At 42.6% G+C, this 26,665-nt stretch overlaps 1 protein-coding gene across 1 annotated transcript in view; it reads left to right on the forward strand.

Moving 5' to 3' along the window:
• The window catches only part of UNC5D (unc-5 netrin receptor D), a 245,011-nt gene that overhangs the window by 145,861 nt on the left and 72,485 nt on the right, over positions 1–26,665 (forward strand). The window contains exon 8 of the mRNA XM_058289814.2: positions 12,573–12,605. Within this exon, the coding sequence (XP_058145797.1) occupies positions 12,573–12,605 (33 nt within the window). The remainder of the gene's footprint in view (positions 1–12,572; positions 12,606–26,665) is intronic.

Consider the following 26,665-nt stretch of genomic DNA (forward strand, 5'->3'; position numbering starts at 1 on the left):
TCCTCTGTGATTCTTGAGTTGAAGCCAATTATAAGTTGATATTGTTTTTGAAAGATTGGAAATGGACCTGAACCTACAGTTGGGAGAAATGAATAGAATTGACCACTGTACTTGAACCACCCTCATCCTATAGCTAAAGGTCAGGTTTAAGGATCCGAGCTCTGGGCTCAGAAGCTCTGGAATTATACTTGGTTGCTTGAGTTTGAATTCTGATTGCCATGCTATGAACATGCAAGTCTCTTAATTTCTCTAAGCTAAATATTCTAGATCTATAAAATAGAAATTGTCATAGGACCTTATAAAGAGTTCCTTTTAAGGGAGAGATGACCTCACCCATTAAAAGCACTTAGCATCTATAGTAAGCACTCCACTTGTATAAATAATAATAACTAGTGTACATGTTTTTGTATTTGTGTGTTAAATTAAAGGGACCCAAGGTAGAGAAAGTAGACTTCCATGTTCTGTAAAAGTTTTGACAATGTAAAAGTTTAGATCTTTTATTAATAAATTTCCTTATATATCAGATTAACATAATGTTTCTAATGAAATAAATTGTACTTGTCATTAAAGTCTACAATAGACACAAATTATGTTCTTTATACAATCAGTTCCTAGCAGTAATTTGAGATACACTGTCAGTTATAGAAAAAGAGTTTAGTACAACCCTAAAAATTCACAAATATTTTTCAACTTCATGTGACGTAAGAGTTCCATTATCCTTTCCAAGAATTTCTGATAAGTAGCTGAATGAACAGCTCTAAATTTCCAACCTTCCTTTGTCTAACAACTAGGATTTGGTCCTGGGGAAAGAACAGACAAGGTGATCTCTAAGGGCCATCCAGCTCTAAAATTCTATGATTCTAAACAATAGTTAAAAATAACTCAAAGGGAAGGCCCAGGAGAGGGAAGGAAGAAAATCAAGGAGCCTGAATGATCCACAATTGAGAAAATCAGTACTATACTGAGGCTATACTGAGGGGGGGTATACAGGTTTCTCTCATTTTATGAAATAGGCATGCTCTAACAACCTTGATAGAAAATATTTTTATAAAGCAAGTCCTAATTTGCAGCACAAACTGAGAATTCCCTTCTCACTGCAGAAAGACTAGCCCATGTACTCACGATTACTCTGTGTGCTGGGATCAATCCTATAGCAATCTGCAGATCCCAGGATTACCCTTTGGCTGCCAACCATTCTGGAGCAATGAAATTTGTTATGTCTGATATTTCCCTTATTCCACCTTCCCAGATCCCAAGTATTAGCAATCTTGCCATATTTTTTCTTTCTGTTTTTTTAAATGGTGAAGAGTTTGAGCTATCTGTAACTATTGACATCCAAGCCATCCCTTCTAATCTGGAAACTTTCAAAATTCAGACTCTCTAGTCAGGTAAAACAGTCTCCCATTTCATCAGTTCTCTGGACCCCAGATTCTACATTTGGAGTGTATTTAATCAGGATTCAACAGTACAAAACCCTGGGTAAGAAATATTTGTCTGTACTAGCGAAAGATTTAATGTCTGAGATCATAGAGTGGTCTGGCTATAAAAGAAATGGCAAGAGCCCAATCAGGGAAGTGATTTAAAACTGAGTAATCTACTCCTGGAAAGAATTCAGTGGCCTCTGGGGTGTGCTGAACAAAGTGAATTAATAGAGATAGAGGAAACCTTTTTGTTTTGATTCTACCTTTTCTCCTTAAATTACAACTTAAATACACCTGTCTCTTCAAGGTCATTGAGAAAGGTGATACATAAACGTAGACAATTATTAACATTGTCAATAGACATTATCACTAACTCTATTAATCCTAGCCTTTTCTTTTCTCCAGAGTACGTGTCAGTATTATAAGACCTGGTCTGGTATGTGTATGTTTGGTACAGGACAATGTACGTGTTCAGTGGAATGCAGTATTGCCATGATCATTTACAGAGAGATCATGTGGTATTGAAAAGAGATCTGAACTAGGAGTTGGATGTTTTAGCACATGACCTTGGGCAAATCTCCCATGATACTGTGCCTTGTGTCCCATCTACAAAATGAGGTTTTCGGGCAAGATGATCTCTAAATTTTATCCCAGGTTTAAAACTTGAAATCATAATTTTTATATCTTAAATATTCATATGAAAAAAACACACATATGTAAGGTTTATGTATATATATGAAAATGACAACACTGGCATGTCAGTGCTTTGGGTTCATTTGCTTTTTAACCAGTTTTGAGAAGAAATTATTCTAATCCAATTATACCTAAAATCAACCATTTGAGTAATTATTACCCAGAGTGAGAGTGGCTGCTTTTAGATATCAAACAAAAGTAATTCCATGCCCTATCCCATCAAAATAGGCTGCCACCTTCACATAAGGACTGAGTCATCAAATCAGGTCCCTTTAGCATTCTACTCCAATCATTTCATCAAAAGTGATTCATATGGGATTGCTTAGACATTTATATAGAACATAGGAAATTTATGGACCCTGGCTTTGAAATGCTCATAATTGAAATTGCATATCAGGCTTAGCTGCACTCATTCATTCAGCAAACATTTATTGAGTACCTATTATATTCCATTTACTATTCCAGGTACTGGGAATATAGGTGAACAAGACAGGCATAGGCTCCACACACAAGTAGCTTAGAATGTAATGGTACATATATGTGTAGCTAGCAAGGATCGATAAAGCTTTCAAAACCTAGAAGTCAAGAGTCCTCAATTCGTAATTTCTCTTTAAACATCTTTTTGTTTAAGGCAGGACTGAGAGTTTGTAATACCAGTTCTTAAGATACTGATATATTTGCTTCAATATTCATTTTAACAACCACCCTCCCAAATCCTAATCCCAGATCCATTCCATGCCCAGACCTCCCTGTGATTCAGCAATTAAGAGAGAGTTATTATTTTTTTTACGTTTTTTAATGTACCATTCCTTGTGATCTATTAACTTTAATTAAAAAATTAAAAAAAAGAAAAAAAGACAGTTATTGACACACCAGAAAGCCACCTGGCCCTATACCATGGCTGGCACTTACACGGATAGGATGGTATCTGTGTCACCCTAGTTTTTAAGAAACTTGAATATTACTCCTGCCTTAAAGGATGTGATCAACAAAACATAAACCAATAGTTGATTCATTTTAGCCTGAATTATAGACTACTTTTCAGCTTTTAATGTATAGTTCTATTGTGGGAATGGAGGATAGAGAATCAAAATAAAAAATTCACAGGATAGAAAAGGGATTTTAATATGCATCCTACCTTGGAGAAGAGTCAGAAGGATTGTGTTTATCACTTTGAGTTCAGTTTCTGATAGGAAACTTTTGTGGTCACATGCTGAAAACTGCACTGGCTTGAGCATTCCTTGCTCAAAACATATCACAAAAACACACCAACACATGCAGAATCAGCAGTAATGGTTAAAACAGCATAACAAAAATGGTATGAAATCTCTAAATTTCAGTGCTGTAGCTCACAAATAAAATACGCAAATGTCTCTTGTGAACATGCATTATGGACACATTTGGCTGAGTTTGGAAACTCGGTATAGGGCATTCCTAAAGAGAGACCCAAACGGGAAAGAAAACAAAAGGGGAAGACTACATATCCTACATGCACACACAGTAACCGTGTTCTTTGGCTAAGGGGCCATTCTGGAAGGTCGTTGTCATCAGACGTGCCATCCAGAGCCATCTGCTATAGTGGGACCCTTCTGTCTTTACCTAATTAACAAGATGGGATCCTGAGCAATACGCATTTGGATGATGTCAATAGAGCTGTTTTTCATTTACTAATGTGCACCTTTGACCTTATGAATTTTTACTCAGGTAGGTGTTTTTGCCCTTCCAGCCCTGGAATTCCACTCATTACCCAGATATCTCTGGGAAGACCAGTGATTTCTCTAACAGATATTATCAACTGGAGAACCCTGAGAGGAATCTCTCAAACCTCATATTCTCTGCACTTATCCCCATGGACTAACTCAGATCCACATTTTAAAAGGGGGTAATAGATCTTGCAAAGTCTCTACCTGCTGGAAAGCAGGGTGATGGGGGGGTGGTGAACAAGCAAGAATTGAACTCCTCCAGTAACATGTGACATAAAGATGACCTCTCAAGAGTCATTTCTGAAAAGGATCTTTAAAAATATATTGTAAGGAAAAATACAAGGAGGAAATTTAAAGACAGTGAAAATTAGAAAGGAGTTATGTTTTATGTATGGTCTTTGGATTTTTCAGAGTTTTTTGATACTGGAACTGTTTTAGGGTTTATTGGGAAGTGAACGGCTGTGCTTCTGCACATTCTATTGCCTAAATGAACTTTCTGTTTTAACACCCAGCAGAGAATAGAAGCCCCACTTGTCATCCTCAGTGCCTGCCTGACATATTGAAGCACAGGGATGATGCCAGTGCGGAGCAGGCCTTGTGTTTATCTAATTATCCTCCAGTGCTAATACAAGGTAGATCTGCCAGGTCCTGGGATTTCCTGCAGCCTTGGCTAGCATTCAGAGGGCAGAGCATCAGCTCTTAATTGTTTCTAGTAATGGGGGAAAGGGAAAGCAGGAATAAATGAAACATTCTGATAATCAATAACTTCAGGGAAGTGGACTTGGCCCAATAGATAGGGCATCTGCCTACCACGTGGGAGGTCCATGATTCAAACCCAGGGCCTCCTGACCCATGTGGAGCTGGCCCATGCGCAGTGCTGATGTACGCAAGGAGTGCCCTGCCATGCAGGGGTGCCCCCCTTGTAGAGGAGCCCCACGCGCAAGGAGTGCACCCTGTAAGGAGAGCCGCCCAGTGCAAAAGAAAGTGCAGCCTGCCCAAGAGTGGCACAGCACACACAGAGAGCTGGCACAACAAGATGATGCAACAGAAAGAAACACAGATTCCCGGTGCCGCTGATAAGAATAAAGCGGTCACAGAAGAACGCACAGCAAATGGACACAGAGCAGACAACTGAGGGGGGCAGGAAGGGGAGAGAAATAAATAAATAAATAAATCTTTAAAAAAAATAATAACTTCAATTTCTTTTCTTCCAATCAGCAAATAATCAAGCAAATAATTTTTAATTTCATCTCTCCCCCATTTTTCTTGCTCTGATTTCTCTGGTAACAGTGCCAATTATTCAGGAACCAATCCTTTAAATATGATTTACACATAAAGGACCCATAACCGAAAGCAATTACCAAAGTATAAAATAAATCAAATTAACACTTAGGAAATAATTAAGTTTTGCAAAAAGTTCCACCTTGTATTTCAGGGACTCTAAGTAAGATAAATCGTTCCAGAAAGAGGGAGATCCCTTTGAACAGAGTAATGACCAAAGACTTCATGAAGGAATCAAAAACTGATCTGTGTGCTCTTGCATAGTTTGTAACAAATGTTTCACAACAATGCCAAGTGTTGGTGAAGGGGGGGGGCGGGTATGAGAGCCCCGTATGATGTTATGGATGTTTATGTTGTAAGTTCACAGTCTTCACCAAACGCTTATTGTTTATGGATGTTCGTGTATGAATGATATACTTCAATAAAATATATGTATTTTTAAAAACTGATCTGTGCCTTGAAGGCAGGAAATTTTTATATCAGTGCTTAGGGGGTAAAAGGGTATCTGCAGGAGAGGCAAAAGCCCTGAGTTGAACCTAGAGAATTAAGGCTCTAGGTTTATCTGCCTAGAGCATTGGATTTCTCTGGGGGCACAGCAGGGACTAAGATTTGGAGTTGGGGGGTCCAGTTATCAGAAGACCCCAACGTCGGCAGAGCACTTGGCCATGACTCGCAGGCCCTGTGAAATCATGGTAGATTCTTGAGGGCTGATGCTAGAGAATTATTCTACCACTAGAAGACAGCTGAAGAATGAGCAGAAAAGAAGACTGACTGTTCCACAGACTCCAGCATCAACTCTTAATGTAAGATTTCAAAGCAAATGGAGGGTAAAATAAAAGAGAAATATCATTTTTCGAGTAGAAGAGGGTTTTATTTTTTTTGTTTTGTTTTGTTTTGTTTTGTTTTGTTTTTGACTTTGTAATAATATTACATTAAAAATATATATGTGAGGTCCCATTCAACCCCACCCCCCCACCCCCCTCTCCCCCCCCCCTACAACACTCGTTCCCATCATCATGACACATCCATTGGATTTGGTAAGTACATCTTTGGGCACCTCTGCACCTCATAGACAATGGTTCACATCATGGCCCATACTCTCCTCTATTCCATCCAGTGGGCCCTGTGAGGATTTACAATGTCCGGTGATTACCTCTGAAGCACCATCCAGGGCAGCTCCATGTCCCAAAGACGCCTCCACCTCTCATCTCTTCCTGCCTTTCCCCATACCCATCGTCCACCATGTCCACTTTTCCCAATCCAATACCACCTCTTCTATGTGGACATTGGATTGGTTGTGTCCATTGCACCTCTATGTCAAGAGGAGGCTCAGATTCCACATGGATGCTGGATGCAATCCTCCCATTTTCAGTTGTAATCACTCTAGGCTCCATGGTGTGGTGGTTGTCCTTCTTCAACTCCATCTTAGCTGAGTGTGGTAAGTCCAATAGATCAGATTGTAGGTGCTGGAGTCTGTTGAGGCTCAGGACCTGGCTATCACATTGTCAGTCCAGAGATTCAAATCCCCTAAATATATCTTAAACCCCAACATTAACTGCACCTCCAGCACATTAGCATGAAAGTCTTATGAAGGGAGATCCCATCTGAGTCCAGCTTCATCACACATAAACACCATTTCCAAAGAGGGGTCATCTGCCTTGGTAGTTAACCCCATCGGCCATGACCATAACTCCCATGGGTCTCTTTAACCCTCAAAGGAACCAATATCTGGGGGTTGTATCTGCTTTATCTGTCTCTCTGACTCTGCTCAGTTGTGCATGAGGGCAATCCTTCTGCCAGCCTCCAGACTCTTTTTTAGAAACTCGTAGCCATATAAACTCATTTCTCCTTTTCATTTCTCCCTTACTTTTAGGTCAAACAGCATTTTAAAGTCATGGTATTTTATGTAGACATGGATATTCTGCTGATCCGCATTGAACCTTCCGTATAAGGTCATTTTCCAGTTGCATCATCAGTTGGTAGTTGAAAGTGGTCAGAAGAGGGTTTTAAAAGCATAGACCTTTGTGAAGAAATAAAAGCAGTCTTTAGAGGTGAAAATGCGGGAGGTGACTAGGTTAGTAAAATCAAAAAAGGGTACACGTTAACTGTAACGTTAGCCGGAATGCTGCTTGAGGGGAGACTTGCTGCCTGGGCTTATGTCGTGGGGGGCATTTAATGCACATACCTGAATCTCAAGAAAAATAGACTCCAGTATCAAGCATACCTGTGCAGCATTGCAGAACTGACAGGAGCGGATTTCAAATGAAACCAGACGGTCTTGAGAAGCAGCACCCCTGCCCACTAATTGGGCTGGAGACGGAACTTACCTGCCCACAGGTGCTGCCCTCCACAGGCCTGCTCTCCCAGCTCCCAGGAGGTGGGCTACGGGCACCTGGCCGCATTAGTTCCCTGGTAGAGAAAGGATAAGGTTGGATGTGGGTGGGAGGGGGTACAGCTATAAACAGCTCCTAGGAACAATGGATACCATGGTAATGCTTTGGAAACATCACAGGTAACAAAGAAAGCCAGAATTAAAGGAGGGGTAGAAAGAAATGAATCACCACCAAAAATAAAAGGGATTGTTCTCTTAATCTCTCTTCTTTCTGCCATCTATCTATCTACTAAATCTAGCCTACATCTTTAACCTCCCCCACACATACACACAGACACAAAGCAGTATTTGCATTTCAGTCCTAATTGGCAAAAGCAGATTACAGAGCAAAATATAAAAGACAGTTCCACATTTCTGTAGGTAAAAACAATCAATTATTGCCTATTCCATGTGGTTTTGTGTTAGTGTATGTATGTGTGTGTGTATATATATATTTATATATGCATATAAGTATAGAGAATCTTAGCTAATCATAGGGGGTAAAAGCCTAAACTTTATATAGGTATGTAATTCCATATTAAGAGTAATTTTCTCTTAGTGGTGGAATTATGTTCCTTTCCTCTATGTTTGTCTATATATTTTTTTTTAATTTTGGATACAGTAACTGTGCAGTAGCTGTGTAAATGATTTTCAAAGAAAGCATGACAATTTAAAACACTATTAACATAAAATTTTAAAAAAGCACTTGCATCTTTCACTTGTAAATACACAATATGATTGCAAGAATGAGTTATAATCACTTACCATCAATTCCCATTTTACTCTGACGGTACCTCTCCGTGCACAAGTTAGACTCTGGAAAACTGCTGTGAGCCTCCCAAACTGGCCCCTGGCTCCAAATTAGATTCCTCCAAGTGGGCCCATCTGTCCACCATAGCTACCCCAAGGCCTCTTTACGAGGCAGAGACTACCTCAAGTGGACCACAGAGGGCCGCGAGGTGTTGCCAGGAAGTAGTGTGCCCTCCGTAATCACAACACAGACCCCAATTCATTGGGCTCCTTTGGAGTGGGGCCCAGCCAGGGGTAGCTCATTTTGTTTTTCCCCCACTTTTTTTATTTTTTAAAAGATACTTTGATTACTTAAATGTTACAAGAGAATATACGGGGATCGGGGGATCCCCATGTGCCCTGCTCCCCATACCTCCCACTTTTCCCCACATCAACAACTTCTTTCATCTGTGTGGTACATTCATTGCAATTGATGAACACATCTCAGAGCACTGCCACCAAGCGTGGATTATAGTCTACACTGTAGTTTATGTGCTCTCATGAGTAGTCTCTTCAGCTCCCCAGGTACTTCTGATGTGAGCCATACATTGAGAACCACAGCCCTAATGGACTAATTTATGCAGGGGTCATTTGAGCATGGCCCTGAGAGGGGGAACATTCAAGCACAGAGAACTTGGTGGACCAAGGCCAAGTGGACATATGGCCCTGAACCTTGTGAGAACATGATTATGCAAACAGAATGAAAGGTCCTGAAATGGGAGATAGTGCCATCAGTGGGTAGCCATGGGGCTGTAGCTTACAAAGTACAGCAGAGCCCAGCTTCAAAGCTACATTCGGGAGACTAAAGATCACTTGGGTACCAGAGGCTTCCTGCCTTTTCTGTGTAAAAGGGTGCACACTGGCATACCAGATGCCCTGGCATAGCTTAACAAATCCCAAGGTGGAGCAGTGTCCTGAATTTCTACCCTGCTTTAGGGGATCCTTTTGAATGATATGCATGGACTGTCTTTGGTTGTTATTCCAGACTTACAGAGGACTAAAGTTGGAGGGTCTGCGGGGACCTACCCTTCCTTTTACATAATGGGAAACCAACCTTGACCTGTCCACAGTCTCATAATGGCAGAACCAGGACTAGACACAAGTTTCCTAACCTCCATTCGGGTACCCCTGAGGAGTCACAAGAATTTCTGATTGGGAATTGTGATTTCCCCAGTGAATGATGGTGCCGTTGATGACCAGAACATGTTGAAATTATATTATTTTATTACCATTTCTTGAGGTCAAACATACACCAGCCCGGTGCTGGCAGCTTTCCATTGGTCACTTAATCCTCAGTACCGACGTCCAAGATCATTAATATTCCCATTTTACGGTTGAGAATACTGAAGTTACAAAGTAGAACATGAACAATTCAAGGTTGAAATCCAGTTCTGACCCTGAGAGTGTGTGCTCATGTTTCAGTGCCCACTTGGTCATGGGGCGGGGTCGGCGGGGGTGCCCTGCCCCCTTGCTCCATGAGCCCTCGTGTCAAATTCTCTGCTCTTGGGATCTTTTCAGGCTCATCTCCATTTCTCCTTCAGAGAGATCGCCGGTAGAACTCTACCACCCCGTTTTTTTCTCATGGCCTGGCTGTATTAGATTAATTTTTCCATAGAGTTGTTCTATATAACTCTCCTGTTTTTAATGGAGTTCCATTTTGCTACCTGGCATAATCTTCATTCCTGGGGTTTAGAAAGAAAAAAAATACTGTTAAGCTCAGCCAGAGTTCTAAACAGATGTTCTGCATGTCTCCTTGTGTAGCTCTAGCCATGCATCACTTTCCGACGTCTTAGCCTTGGCCTGCCAGCATCGCTGAGCCTATGCCAAATGCTTCCAGATACCATGCAATGAGCAGAAACCCAAGTTAGGTTAAAAACAGCAAAGTAGTTTTATTCTAATTCTTGACTGCATTAGCATCTGGACTTTGGGAGGTACCACCTGCTCTCGGGAAAACTACTGGCGTTGAATCTGGGCATTAAAGAGAACGCAAGTGTCCTCTAAGATATGTGACTTTGTAAAACTCCAAATATGGTCACAGAACCCGGAACATGTTATTAAGTTTTATGGGGATTTTTCATTCTAAAGAAATATTTACCAAAAATTACACTGTGCCACTAACTTTCCCCTAAGATTAAAAAAAAAAACAACGGTGGCCTATTTGCAAGCATGTCATGTACACACAACTTTGAAAAGCTACTTCCACAACAAATCAGATTGCAAAATACTCGAGTTGTATTTAAAGCACATTGTATTGGTATATCGCAAGGGCTTTCTGTCAGAGTCAGTACTTAATGAAGGAGTAAGGTATGGGAAGAGATGTCCCACAGAGGACTCTCAGTATAGCAGTGTCTGCTTGGGAAGGGTTACGGTGACCGGGAAGGATTACGGTGCAGCCCTTCAGATCTATTTAAGTTCACAAGTGTGTACTGTGCCAGATTTGATTCAGTTAAAGACATAATCCAAAATGGTAGTCTCTCCCCCCTTGGCTTGCCTTCAGGCACATGGAGGAAAGAAGGGACTGCCTCAGGTGGCCTTCCAAGGTCTCCCTGCCGTTGTGTTGTTCTGTGCGTGATTAGCAACATCCTCACCCTTTGTTGTCTGGCAGTATTCCATGAAAACTCTGGAAGGGACTAATAAGGGTGAGCCACCATGCCATGCCTCTGGAATCTGGACAGGGTGCCTGAGGTGTGGTCTTCCCAGGTTTCTGCATTATGGCATGGGGCAGGAGTCTGAGTGGAGAGACTGCAGCATAAAACAGAAAATTAGCCATACATGCCAAGGCTCAATGTGATTTGCAAAGTGAGATTACTCGGCGAACGTAGACGAAGGGAAGGAGAGGGTGGGTGGACAGTGGTGGAGAGAGCTGAGAACAGTACCTCGCCTGAGCTGTGGTTCCTGGGGTCTCGTTGAAATATAACGCTGAATGCCTTTTCTCTTTACCTACCTCATCTGATCTGCACGCTGCTAAAAACCATGATGATGAAATGATGCCTTTTCCACTGAGAGAGCTAGTACAGATTTTAATAGACAATGGAGATGTGGAACGAAAGAGAGTACTTTTTTTAATATAAAATTTTCTTGAAGTATATCATTCATACATGAGCATACATAAGTGTAGAGTGAAAATTGTGAACTTAAAAAAATGACATGCATATCATCATACAACGCTCCCATACAGCTCCCCACCACCAACACCTTCCATTGTTGCGAAATATTAGTTACAAACTATGAAAGAGCATTGTCAAAATATTACTACTAATACTTTACATGTGGGGCATTTTCCCCAACCCACTCCATGGTTAACATCTTGGATATTATAGTTCATGAGAGAACTTCTCCTATTTGTTCTGTTCATCACAGTCCACCTTCCACCGCTGGATTCCCTGCGTTATACAGTGCCATGCTTTGTACATTCCATTCAACGTGTACACTCAGTAGCTTTCGTTTTCATCAGAGTTGTGCTGTCATCACTTCAGTCAATTTTAGAATGTTTTCATTATTCCAGAAGGGAAAATCCCATACCCCTTACCTCCCCCATTGTTGTCCCTTAGAATTGATAAAATATCTTCTTTGCCACTGCTACAAAAATATTACAATATTACTGTTAACTCTCATCCATAACTTGTAATTTTCCCATGTGTCAACCATATTCTTAACACTTTGTAAAAGAACATTCTTCTTTTTATCCTATTAATCACAATCTTCATCTACACCCCAGTCACTGTTACACATTCTCTAGATTATTCTCTAGCTTCGTTTTAATTGACATTTACATCCACAGAGAGTGCTTCCTTAAACTCCAAGCTCCAGCATGCTCACAGCACCACACCCAAGAAGGCTGGATAAGCAGGCAGAGCCTGGGACTTTTGATCCAGGCCACGATTATTGCAAACCACTGCAGGGTTCCTTCTAAATATTTACACATTGGTTCATTTTTCTATCTCATATAGCAAGGTGGCATCCCTTACCTGAGCAGTCTTTTATATACAGCTGTATATAAACAGGGATATGCCACAAGCTCACTGAACCCATCGTGCTGATAAAGAATCTAGTAAATGCCACAGAGAGAAACTCTAGTGAACCTGAGGGAAAATAGGAAAGGAATGAGGCAGCCATCCTAGAAAAATATTTGGAAAGGGAAATATATATATATATAAATTACAGTGGGAAAAAAAATGTGGACAACCTAATCCATATTGTCTGCAAAAAGTGAAGGGAATGTTTCTAGAGTTCAACGTAAAGTGGGAGAGGAAATATATCTGCTCCATGTAAATTTATTAAATGCAACTTTCTTTTTCTCTTTCTTTCTTTTAGATAAAAAACCTCTTCATGAAATAAAACCCCAAAGTAAGTTATTTTTCCTCTTGCGACTATAATTTATGCTCATACTTGCTGCTTTACCGCTGTGTTTAGGAGCCGAACAGAGCCGGAGCTCCTGGGAAGCATCCAGGGCTCTCTGGGCGTCTCCTCAGTGAGTTTGGAGTCACGTATCAGAGGGTTTAAATTGACAAGAAATATGCCCTCCCCTCTCCTCCCTCAGAGTAAATCTCTCCTCTTGATTCCTCCTGCCTAAAGGTACATTTCTCCACAAATACCCAGATTATTTCTGAGAAGATTTACAGCATTAAAATTAATAAATATTTGTCAGTACATGAGGGCCGCCTTCAGCAGAAACCTGACGACCAGGCCTCTCTGTGGGGGAGGGCACGTGAGTGGGGAGGTTTGAGGGGGCTGCGAACGCCGGTAGGGACTCTTCCCTCCTGTGGAATCCATGGCAACGGGGGAGATTAGGACCCAGTGTTCCACAGTGAAATAGCTGTGAACTGAGAATTTGGGTGCTGGTGCCAAGGGTAGCTCCCTCTACCCAATCTGCTTCTTCTGCATTATCTCCACTTAGGCCCCTGGACTGAGGCCCACAGCCCCATCCTTGGCAGCTTGGCATTGGGCCCACTGCTTCTCAGCCTCGGCTGCATTTCAGAATCACCCTGAGACCTTGTAGAAACCCCCTTTCCCAGGCCGTACCCCAGACCAACGGCATCAGAATTTGGGGCAACTTTGCACACAGGAAGCTCCGTTTTTTTAAAGCTTCTCAGGTGATTCCAGGTGCAGCCCAGGTTGCAAATGTTTCTCCAAAGGTGGTTCCCAGACCACAGGCATCTGAATCGTGGGGAGCGTTTGGTTGGTAAAGCTGGCAGAAGCTGTCCCCGTCCAGCGTCTCTCATTCTAGTATTCAGTGAATGACGTGTACCCTTTTAAATCCTAGGTTAATACAATTGAGATAGCCCAGGACAGTTAACAGTCTCATTAGCTCACTCCTTTGCTGGAATTAAGACCCTGTGAGGTTAGACAACAATCAGGTGCCTCGGAAGAGGGGTCAGGAGACGGGAGAGAAAGATCCAGTAAAGCCATTCTGTCCAGACATGATTTTGTTGCTTCAGGCCGGCTGTAGATGCGATGATGCCATCACTTTCAGAGTGTGAGGACTTAGGAAAAGAATGGAAACGAAACTTCTTAGCGTCCTTTTCTTGCTGCTCATCGAGGAAACCTGGTCTTAGTGGCCCTCTGATACCATGCATGTTTGATTTGGACCTTGTGGGAAGGTTGGGTGTGGGGGAACCAGGGTGTGCATGTGTGTGTTCCCGTTATGCGCAGAGAAAGAAAGCAATGCCCCTGAATATTTGGCCGGAGCCTGTGTCACCTCAGGGTGACAGCTAAGTCAGCGGACTCCCAGCTTCCTTCTGGCGGTAGACTACATGCCACCTGCTGGTTTTGATGGCCAGCGCAAGCAAGACACAGACAGCCCCGCGGCCACCGTGGGAGCTATTTAGAAATGTATGTGTGTGTTTTTAAAATTAATTTCACGCTTAGTTTGTGAGTCCTGTGCCATTCTAATTTGGTTACATCTGTCCTTCCAGCCATAAACCCCACAGTAGCTCTTTCTGGTCCTCGGGGACGGCCGAATTAGTTCTTGCTTGGGGTTCCCGCTCCCAAGGACCATGTTTAATTGCTGGGTACTGCAACGGAGTCGCTTAAACGGTTTTAATTTATGATTTCCTAAAAATAAAACCTTACCAGAATCAATTTGTGATTGCGAAAGGCTCCCAGGGGAATCCAATCGGCGCTCTGGAAGCTGCATGGTGAGGAGTGCATTATACAAATTCAGGCGGCAGTGGTTCAGTGGGAAAGGGGCTTAGTTTAAGACTACATGAATCATCACTGATGCAAAATCAAAGTCAATTATGAAGATAATTGAGAAACAACCTGTTCCTATATATAGCTGTGCACATGAGCCTCCCCCAGGCCTGGTGGAGAGAAAACATCACTCAGAACCTCACGCGAGCAGTGGGGGGGCCGAGGAGCCCAGTTTGGAGTTGCAGGGAGGTGTAAGAAGAAGGCGAAGTCGTAAGGTATCTGTTGGCAAGTCATAATGACAAACTGGGGAAAATATGTGCCCTGCATAGCTCACGAAAGCACTTATTGTAAATGAGATAATTTAATCAATTACGTTTCCTAATGTACTAAACCGAATGTTTCATTTTCTGCTTCTGCACATCTTAAATTATCTTCAGGTGCTTTATGAGATTTAATCATAGTTAATAGAAACTTCATTACCATCAAATGTGCTTTCAATAAATGTTGTGTAACAATGTCAGGAGGTTCAGTAAAATATAGTAGGTTCTGAATGGCAAACACGCACCCCCAGAGTCAGACTGAAAAATGGTTGCTTTCAGACAATGAGACTACTTGGAGGTATGGGAACGAGGCTTCCAGAAAGGCTGTGAGCTCCCGAGGAGTGACTAGGTCAGCAGATCCACCTAAGAAATGAAAAGGATTGAGCTTCCCTCTAGAATATCCCTCAGCACCCCATATTCTCTCTTCACCTCTTTTCCATATAGCTGCTTTTACTTAACAGAGCTGAGTGCCAAGCATGAAAGCAATGAGTGGTTCTGTAGTTCAGCCACTGCCAGAACTTCCCCCCTTGAGTATTTCCCCATAAGCGTAATCTCAGCGTCTTCAAAACTGAACGTATCCTTCCTTCCCTCTCCCCAGTCCCTCTCCCCCAATATTCTCTTATTTCAGTGAACTCAGGCAACTGGGTCAGAAGCCTGAGCAGCCTCCCTGGCCCCCCGATCCCTTTTCTCTCCCTTCTGCTGCTCAACACCCAAAAAATGATCAGAATATGACTTTTCTACCACTTACATCAACCTCAAGTTCATCACCTTTTCTCCATTTCCACTCTACCCAAGTATATCCCTCTATTCATTGAGTAGGTATTGAGTGCCCACCATATACTAGGTGGTAGAGAATCAGCAGAGAGCAAAACAGATCCAGTTCTATGAAACTCACAGTTTAAGTGGGGAGAGAGGGAAAACAACCCTCAAAACAGAAGCTTTATAATGCTGATTGCCATAAAGGTGGTAATAAGAGCTATGAAGAGAAATAATAAGGAAGAGTGGGTACCTTAGGCAGGGCTGGAAGGAATGCTGCTGTTTTGTGTAAGGTGTTGGGAGAAGGTCTCTCTAATAAAATTACATTTGAGAAGACATTGAAACAAAGCAAGAAAACAAACACTGCATATCTGGAGGGAGAGCTTTCCAGACAGAAGGAGCTACAGGTTGTACAAGCTGTGAGGTGAGAGCTTCTTTGGGCAACAGCAAAGGGGGCCAGGATGGTTGGAGAGAGTGGCCAAGGGAAAAGTGCACAAAGAGAAGCCAGGGAAGTATTGGAGCAGGAGGGACACACACCCAGGCGACTGTGAGGACATTGACCTTGACTCTGAGCCAGATGGAAAGCCATCAAGGGTTTTTATACAGAGTAGCGTGACTCAATATTTTCAAGGATAAGTTCTAACTGCTGTGCTGAGGGTAAACTTACAGGGAGCCAGAGCAGAAGCACGGATGCCTGTTAAGAGGCTAGTAGAATAATCTAGGTTCAAATGGTCGTGACTTGAGCGGTGGTGATTGCAACGAAAATGGGTCACATCCTGGATATCTTTTGAAGGCAGGCTCCAGAGGATTTGCTGATGGATTGGATATCAAGTACGAGATATATAAAGGTGTTATCCATGACTCTGAACTTGACCTATGCAACAAGAAAGCTGAAGTTGCCATTACTAATAGGGAGAACTTGGTGTAGTAACTCTGGAGGGAGAAGCAAGAGTTTCACATTATAAATGCTAAGTCTGAGGTGCCTATTAAACACGTAAATGGAGAGGTTCGGTAGAAAGTTGAATATATATGAGTCTGGAGGTCACCAGAGTGGCCTGGCCAGGGACATCAATTTGGGCCTTGTCAGTGTCCGATGGTATTTAAAACCCTTAGGTTGGATGAGATCACGAGATAATGAGTGCCTCTAGAGCAGAGACGAGACCGAGGACTGAAGCCTGAAAGATCTCATCATTCAGATGTGGAGAAGGTCAGAAGGCCCTGCAGAGGCGGCGGAACAGTTAACAGCAGCGCAGTAAGAGAGAGACCAAATGAAAAGAAAACCATGTCTGGGAGAAAAGTTGGAAAGTTCAGGCCATCACCATCCCTAATCACGATTTCTTCAGTTGCCTCCCTGTATCTATTCTTGCCTTACATAATTTTATTTGATCTTTCTAAAGCATAATTCTTTTTTTTTTTTTTTGAAAATTAATAATTTTATTAGATAAGATAAAAACACTACCATAAAAAATCACATTAAATTATGGAATAGATTTCTGGGAATTATATTACTGCATCCAAACTTATAAATTTATGTTGTAAGACAATGTTAAATTACTATCACAAAGGTGACATGTGTAATTTCATCATCAATATAGTCGAAGTACGTAATTCTGAGCTCCACAGATGGAAGTACTATTACTCATCTATTTCATTTGCTCTTATACAATGGGAGAAATGTATTACTTTACTTAGCATTTCCTTGACCAGCAGTGAGTATTTTGTACATTATGTATTTAGGAATTTTTACTGATATACTATCAATTGCATGGTGGGATTTTCTACTGCATGATACATTTTTTTCTGACAAATTTGGTATTCTGCCCATTATTAATATCATATATCTAAGTTTCCTTATATTGCATTATAATGGTAATTGCAAAATTACCATTCAAATTATTTCCATTACCTTTCTATTACTGTACATTCTGTGATATTTCAGCATGTAAAATATTTAGATACTATGTATTGATATAGGTGTATATATTTTTTTCTTTATTTTCTTTTAAATGTTACATTCAAAAAATACGAGGTCCCCATATACCCCACACCTCACCCCACCCACATCAACAACCTCTTTCATCATTGTGGCACATTCATTGCATTTGGTGAATACATTGTGGAGCACTGCTGCACTACGTGGATTATAGTTTACATTGTAGGTTACACTCTCCCCCAGTACATTCAGTGGGCCATGGCAGGATATATGATGTCCTGCATCTGTCCCTGCAATATCATTCAGGACAATTCCAAGTCCTGAAAATGCCCCCACATCACACTCCCTGCCCTCAGCAACACCCATGGCCACCGTTTCCACATCAATGATATAGTTTCTTCTATTGCTAGAGTCACAATAGTTCCATAATAGAATACCAGTAAATCCAATCTAATCCATATTTTATTCCTCCATCCTGTGAACCCTCGGATGGTGATGTCCACTCCACCTCTAAATCAAAAAGGGGCTTAGATCCCACATGGCTGATGGATGCCATTCTCCTGCCTGCAGTTGTAGACACACTCAGTTCCCTAGTGTGGTGTTTGACCATTCTCACCTCCCTGTTAGCTGATCTGGGTAAGTCCAGTGACCCGAAGAGTAGGTGTTGCAACTCTGCTGAGGCTCAGGACCAGTTGGGATATGAGCAGTCCAGAGAGTCAAGCCTCCTGAGTATACAACAACCCCAGCACCAACCACAGGTTCAGTAAAAGTGACAGAAGAGACGTGTATAGAGGTCACATCTGAATCCAACTCCATCACACACAGGAGCATGAATTCCAAAATAGGGCCCATTGACAAGGCACTGAACTCCAGAGCCATCTACCATGACCATAGAACCTGTGTGTCTCCCTATAAAGCATAATTCTTTTCATTGTGCCTTCCTATATAAACCTCTTCAATAGGTCATCACTGTTCTTTTTTTTTTTAATGTCTCTCCCCTTCTCCCCCTTCCCCCTGTTCCCCAGTTGTCTGCTCTCTCTGTCCATTTGTTGTGTGTTCTTCTGTGACCACTTCTATCCTTATCAGCGGCACCGGGAATCTGTGTTTCTTTTTGCTGCATCATCTTGTTATACCAGCTCTCCGTGTGTGCAGCACCATTCTTGAGCAGGCTGCACTTTCTTTCGCGCTGGGCGGCTCTCCTTACGGGGCGCACTCCTTGCATATGGGGCTCCCCTACACGGGGGACACCCCTGCATGGCACGGCACTCCTTGCACGCATCAGCACTGCACTTGGGCCAGCTCCACACTGGTCAAGAAAGCCCGGGTTTGAACCTCAGACCTCCCATGTGGTAGGTGGACGCCCTATCCAGTGGGCCAAGTCTGCTTCCCCATCACTGTTCTTAAGATGAAATGCAAAACACTTCCTATGTAAATAATCAGTTTCCAGCTTACGTCTCTTAATCATATCAGCTTCTCTTAATCAGCTTAATCATTAGGTAGTCTCTCTTCATGCCCTTCCACCAGTTACTATGTCTTCAGCTGAACAAGCTGCTTTGTTCTCTGAATACCCCATTCCCATTTTGGCATATCGGGCCTTATATGTTCTGTTGCTTCATCCTAAAGACTCCTTCTCTCCAACTAACCCTTTACCATTTTAATTTATGTTTCCTTCAGATTTCAGCTTAGATGTCACTTCTTCAGTAATGCCTTCAAACCTCTTTCCCTCACCGCCACCTGTAAGCCTGGGTTGCTTGCCCCTGTAATTTGCCCTAGTATCAACCCATTCCATTCCCACACTATCTTTTCATTGCCTAGAGCCTGGTTGGGATTCTCCATCTGATAGACACAGTCCATGCTATGTTGTTTATAGTCCAGTCTTGTTCATCTCCATACCTGTACCATTTAACACTGTGCACAGTATGCTCAAAGCGTTCGGTAAATATTTTTTGCTTTTTTAAAATTTATTTCTCTCCCCTTCCCCCGCCCCAGTTGTTTGTTCTGTGTCCATTCGCTGTGTGTTCTTCTGTCTGCTTCCATTATTGTCAGTGGTACCAGGAATCTGTGTCTCTTTTTGTTGCATCATCTTGCTGCGTCAGCTCTCCGTGTGTGCGGCGCCATTCCTTGGCAGGCTGCACTTTCTTTCGTGCTGGGCGGCTCTCCTTATGGGGCACACTCCTTGCATATAAGGCTTCCCTATGTGGGGGACACTCTTGCGTGGCAGGGCACTCCTTGCGTGCATCAGCACTGCGCATGGGCCAGCTCCACACGGGTCAAGGAGGCCCTGGGTTTGAACTGTGGACCTCCTGTGTGTTAGGCAGACGCCTTATCTGTTGGGCCAAGTCTGCTTCCCGGGTAAATATTTGTTGAATTAAGCTTTAATGTCTTCTTGCCAACTCCTTTCTGGGTCTTTATTTTTAAGGAGAAAATTAAGGGTTTTTCTGCTATATATTCATTTTTACTTTTCACATAGTAGATATTTATTGCACAGCTATTCTGTACGAAGTCCTAGTGTTGGCACAGTGAGATATGAAGGGAAAATAATAAATATTTCTTCCCCACAATGTCAAGGTAAGCGAATAAAAGTGGCTTGAGAAATAAGGTGAGGAAACAATCATCATCTACTCGGTGACAGGCGCTAGGTTAAAACCCAAAATGTATGCTTCCGGAATCATTTCCACCAAAGAATGGTCTGAATGTGTCCTTGACTTCTGAATAAGTATGTGCTTCTCCTCACTAATATGCATTCCTTTCTGCATCTTTTCCCAGATTATACTGGCTTCACCCGTAGTGGAGTCACGTTGAGCCTGGTAATCCCTGTCCTTTATCGTTTTCACCAAGTTAGGGAGCTCCTCAAAGGAGAGGGGGACTGCACTGGCTATTGGACATTCTCTTTCAGGCTGTGTAGACTTGAGGAGGATCTTAGACCATGTCTTTGGCCCAAACTTTTCAATTCTCAACAGATGTCTAGGCTCTCTAATTTAACATTAGGCTATTGGCATTGATACTGATCTTTGAGCCACATTGTAAAACACTTTTATTCTATTATGTCATTTTTCCCCATTTCCTGCTGATTATTTTCAATTACATAAATAGAGCACTTTCCACAAATTGTATGACTTACTTTGTACTTCAGAATCATTCCTACTGTGAATCAATTCATATATTTACACACACATACATTTGTCATTTTCTTTCCCTTTCAATTTTTTATTATCTAATTTTTATCTCTTCCTAAGTGCATGCCTTTTCTTATCACCATTTTCAATTCTATCTTTGACTCTGCCCTTAATGTACAGGATGGAATTTTGTGCATTAAATATCTCAGGCTTGGCAAATCAGTGATAGGCCAATATGTTTTTCAATCTCAGTATAAGAACAACCCCAGATATTTAAAATGTGGATCCATGGGCCCCATACCTATTAGTGTATTCAAAGTTCATAGAGCTTATACCCTCAATTTTCAGAATAGGAAATTAAAGCAAAGTAGTTTTCTTAGGACTAGAGTTCAAATCCTGCCCTTTTGATCTATCTCTTACTTTGTCTCCCTGTCAGATGGACAAAACCACAGTTCTCTGCCAGTGTGTGTGTGTGTGATCATCCAATTAGATGAGAATAGAAAAAAGTAAAACTACCCAGAACTTGACTTTAAAGCCTGTGTTTAGAACTGGGAGCAGATAGGAGCAGGGGGAGAATCCGGTTTAAGGGGCAGGTTATTCTGGAAGGAGGCTTGGCTGCAGAGCAGTGGTAAAGAATAAGACGTCGGGCATGAGTGTTGACGCAGTGGTTCCACATGTCCTTCAAGAGGTAGCCATTACAGGGAGCGGAGGTGCTCAAGTGATGAGGCACCTCCCTCCCAAAGCAGAGGTCCCGGGTTCAGTTCCCGGAACCTCCTAAAGAACCAAGGAAGACAGACAGACATGGCAAGTGCAAACAACAAGGGGGTGGGGAGACATAAATAAAATAATAAATCTTAAAAAAAAAAAGGTGGGGGTAACAGTTGAGTAAGAGAGAGATTTTAAAGGGTTAAGAGAGGAATCAAGATCTAGTAATAGGGGACTAATTTAATAAAATTATCATATAGCCTTGCAGTGGGCTAGACAGATATAAAAAGGAACAAACTAGTATTGTATGTTCTGATAAGGAGAGATCTACAAGATATCGTAAATTTTATAAAAACGTAAAGTGCAGAAAAGAAAATACATTTTTGAAGTTTTACTTACAGAAAGAAAAAGTGAAAACAAGGATGAAGGGCATTTGCTTTTTTTTTTCTGAAAGAAATCACAGGATACTCTAGTGAGCGGTTGCTTTTGGAGAATGGGTAGTGGTCGAGGGAAAAGCTTTCTCATTTCATTTTTAAGTTTTTATGTTTTCTAAAACATTTTTTCAACTTTCACAAGCATTCCTTCTCTTTTTTTTTTTTTTATTTCAACAGGGAAAGGGTTTAACGAGTTGGGGGAATTACAGCACACATATTAGGGAAATGTTTAATGTTAAAAAATGTTTAAAGTTCTTTTCAACGAAGAGAAAAGAATTCCTAGATGTGAGGAAGCCTGCATCTTCGGGAAGTTTATCAGAGCGTGAGTTGAGGCAAGGCTTTGGGGAGACGTGATGAGAGAGACAGCGTTTGCGGGCAGAGGGCAGAGCTCAGGTGTGAAGGCAGAGTTTGAAGCTTGGAGACCAAAAGGGAATAATGAATGAGGCCAGGTCCCCACCGAGGCAGGAGAGGCAGGATCAGAGCCGGCTGACACGGAACAGGAGCACTTCTTAAGGGAGCAGGGGGAAGGAAAGGCAACTATGAGCAGTTCTTCAGCTGTAGGAGAGCCAGCGCGCAGGGGCTGGCCCGCATTTGTGTTCAACACCAAAGAGGGGCAGGTGAGAAGTAGGGGGTTGAAGAAAGCGAGCTAAGTTCAGGGGTGTGGTGATGAAAGAGGTGACTTGGCCACAGGAAATGAATATAAAAAGTTCTCAGCTGCGAGGAAGGCCGGGCCAGGGAGCGTGGCATCGGTCTTTCGATGACACCAGTCACTCTACTTTGTGTCTTGCTCCAGCAGGGCAAGTTATCCTGGGTACGGGTGTAGAGAAGGCAGAGGGGAGGGAAGGGGGTGACACCGATTTGGTTGAGAGGATGAGGACGCCGTCGCAGCTCAAGCCCTGAGAGGAGTGCATAGGGTCCGTGCTCAGTTACAGAGTTCCTCTTGTGATAAGCAGCCGGGGCTAACAGGCCAGGTCAGGATTCGGAGACAGTCTGCCTGGGATTCAATCCTAAACGTACTCCTTACCAATCACGAGCCTTTGGGCCAGGCAAGTCAGTTGACACGGCTCAATAGGGAAATTTCCCCAGGGTTGTTGGAAGGAATAAAACCAGTTGGTAAATGTACGGTTCTAGAACAGTGCCTGGTAGATGGTAAATGCCGTTTAAGAAACTGCCTGCCGTCATCATGAATTATAACAATAAAACAAGTGGAATGAGGTTTTCTGGGTTGGAAATTGGAAAGGCAGAGATCATGATCAGATGAGGGGATTTGAGATTCCAAGCAATGTAAATATAATTGAAATCGCTGGCCGTGGCTGACCAGGTACAAGCTATTCTGTTGTGTGGAATTAAACAAGTTTCTCTTCTTGACGAGAGCAAGTATAAACAACTCCAGCAATAAACGCTAGCATATTTTATCATAGTACAGCATGCAATTAAATATTTTGGCATAGACAGTATCTATCACCAGCACTGCCTGTGCGGAGGTTGCTTACTGGGATGGCTGCTGCTTGGCCTTGCATGGAGTCCAGCGTGACAGCTGGCTATTTAGTCTTCCTTTGGCTTGCCTATGCCCTCTCTTTGTGAATATTTATCATGCGTATTCCTTAGTAATTCACTGTCCCATATACACACCCATTCAAGTTTGTTTGTTTTTCCCCTAAGTTGGGAGCCATGCTACAATATCTTATAAGAGATAAAACAGATTGTCATTTCTTTTGAAAAGCACTTGCTATGTCTTTTTTGTTCACTCTAGGTAACATATCCTAAACCTGAAAAGTAGATTCTAATCGGATACATAGTTAAGCTTATAACTTGGTAATTGGGTTAATTTTCTATTAATAAGTGGCACTCATATGTCTTTAAATGGGGAGGGACAGCTAGTGACAGAAAGGAAAACGAGGTTAGCAGCCCTTCTGTTTAGGCTTGGGGACATTGCTTACTCTAAATGACTGGGAGCGATTATAATTCATAAAGCTATCAAACTCGTGAATCCCTGTTCCTAGAACTATGAAGTGGAAGTGGCTTTGAAAGTTCATTTAGTCCTACTCAACAGATTTGACCAATAAAATAAAATAACTTGACCACCGACTATTGTAAAGTCGTGCCATTTTTTAGAGACTTACCTGAAAGGAGATTTCACAATCTCCCTCAGAAAATCAGTCGGGTTTTTAACAACCCTCATTGTAGAAAAGGTCATTTCAATATCAAGCCAGAGTCCCAATTGCTATAATAAAAAGCCGTATCCTCCTTTTTAGTCCTTGTTGGAGAAGGGGAAGAGTTGGTTACCAGCTTCATCATAAAGGAAGGGCCATTGAGCACCTACTGTGGGCCTATTCTCTTCTAAGAACAACCCCTTACTCATTAAAGATCACAGCAAAGTCACTTTACAGGCCAGATGAACCCATAAACCTCTCTCCAGAGTCCTGGTTTCTACATCTCTATTTGAAGACTTTCTCTGCAGCAGTTTCATCTCCCTCTCAGCAATGAGCACATTCCCCTGTAATTTCTGGCTAATTTGCAATACAGGAGATTTCTCAATTTTCTGTGGGTGTGTGAGTGTTTTAACCTGTAGATTGTACACAACAGTATTTGCTCTGCTCTGTTGGATCCTTCTCAGCTCTGCCCAATGCTGTCCGGCTCTTCGATCGAGGAAAATAGGGATGATGAAATCAGGAAAGACATCAGTCATACATGGATAAAAAAGCTTCCCTTTAGGAAAGAGGAAGTATCCTCTGTCTACAAAAAGCAGAATCACCTGCTTAGTCATGGGGCATCAACACTTTGGCTCAAAATCATTTTCAGGAAACAATAAAGCAACACTATGTGTATGTGAGGGAGCAGATACGTATAAATGAACATCTCTATATATGAATGTTTATGGAAAGACTGTCCCTACAGCTTGGGTTCTAAAATCATCCTAAGATGGGTTCCTTGAATAGTTCTCTTTTCACAGTTTGAGGGTGATCAAACTGGTTGATAAATGGGTTGGTAAGTAGTTGTGCCCAATGATTATTTGCAAGTTCCTGCAGGACGTTATAGAGCGATTACTGCTTTTGAAGATAACAAACAATAAAAAGTGCAATTCCAAATGGAGTCCTGGAGGCCATAAGTGATATAGGAGTTCAGGAGATGAAAGGTCGGCAGGGTTGGCTGAAGGGACCACAGCAGTTACCTTCTTGGGAGACGAAGAGCTTGGGCTGGCTCCTGATGGATGGGTAGAGAGGGACATCAGGGGCTGGTGTCTGTGAGACTACAGGAATGGCTGGCACACATAGCCTTTCCCTGGCACGTGTCCACTTAGCAAGTAAATTAGTTACAACTGGACTTGGGATGTACGACAATGTAGCAAAGGAGCATTAGCACAGGAATGGAGATGGAGGTAGCCTGCAGGCCCTGGGACCACCGTGCCGTGTGATCCCATGGCCACAGTGCCTGTCCTGGGAAGGCGCTGCAGTGGCTTGCAACGTCCCTCTGATACGGGCTGAGTGTTTGTGTTCCCGAATGCCCGCACACATGTATGTGATGGCTCTACCACGGCACCCGCCCTCCCAGGGCACATGTGCTCATACACACCACATACCGCTTGGTTCCTTCTCTCATGAAGCTGTGGTGGGAAACGTGGAACTCAACCTGGGTATTTCTGGGGCAAGTCTGAGCACTCACGGAGAGAGAATACACCACAGCTTTTGCAAACCCACAGAAACACTTCAAGGGAAAACAAAAACACTTAAATCCCTGGAAAAAAAAAGGCAGAGGGAAAAAAGAGAGAAAGGAAGAGGCAAAGTAAAAGCAGGTAGAGGAGGGAAGAAAGAAGACAAAAGAAAGCAGCACAGTAACCCAACTTTAGGAGGATTTGAGCTGTAGGTAAGGATGTCTGAGTAAATCTCGAAGCATAAACATGCCTCTGAGAATCCCTCTGCACCTGCCCCTGAATTCCAGGATCTCATCACTGCCTCGTCTTTCACCACTTTCAGGCAGGAAATGACAGAGGCCGTGTAACCTGCTCACTCAGCCGTGCGTCCTTAGTCCCATTACCTGGGTGGCTTTAACAAATGCTTTTTGAATTAATGAAATTTTTATATCCTGAACCTTTCAATTCCCAGGACAGACTGTACCTGTAAAATAAATACTGCTTTGATTCTCCTTCTCTAGGAATTCCTCTCTACCTACTCCTAGCTTTTTATCCCACTGTCCTACCAAGTAGCTGGGTGAGCCATCTAAGGAGTCACTGCTTTCCACCTGGGCCTCCTGTTCTTCTTTCACCCTTCTCCCATTCCCCAAGGTCCCTTACTCATTTTTCAAAAGTTCTATAATTTAGTATTTCATTCTCTTGACTTAAATTAGATTCTGCACGTATTCCTGGAAGAGGAAATGTTGAGCCATATCACATGTGTGTACCTCAGCCTGAAAGAATATGTGGGATATTTACCTCAAGACAGGATTTGTATTTGGAGGGAGGACGAGAATTCTGGTTACCTGGGTAGCAAGAGAGTGGGAATGTAAAGGACTAAACGGGAATCCAGAGAAGCCAGGACAGCCTGTTTGTGTGACTCAGTAGGTCTCATCTCGGGGCGATCGCGTCCAGTGACGTTCATTTTCGGCAGAGGCGTCTTGCCCTGGACATCCTCGTGGTCCTGCCTATTTTAGTTCCTGCAAAGTGAAGGATGTCTTTGTCTCTTCTTTGCCTACTCAGCCACAGAGCAGCTGCGTTGAGCTCACTGTCAGGCTGTTTCTCTGCATGCGCTCAGGTGCCGAGCAGGTGTGTGCTCCCCAGATGCAAATTTTGGAGGTGACAGTGTCATCAGTCAGCAGCGCCCAAGGAGTTGGAGGGAAGGGAAACAAAAAATGGCTAATTGGTTTCCATGGTGCCGTAAGTGCTCATGGTACCCTGGTGTGATGCCTCGGCTGTGTTCATTGTCCTCCGCTGCTCTGGGTGTAACTCTTCTCTCCAAGGAGCTGGAGACAAATTGCATAGACGGTGGGTGGGGCTTAAATGGAGTCAGAGTTGCCT

This window comes from Dasypus novemcinctus, chromosome 29, assembly GCF_030445035.2.
Source record: "Dasypus novemcinctus isolate mDasNov1 chromosome 29, mDasNov1.1.hap2, whole genome shotgun sequence".
Lineage (NCBI taxonomy): Eukaryota > Metazoa > Chordata > Mammalia > Cingulata > Dasypodidae > Dasypus > Dasypus novemcinctus.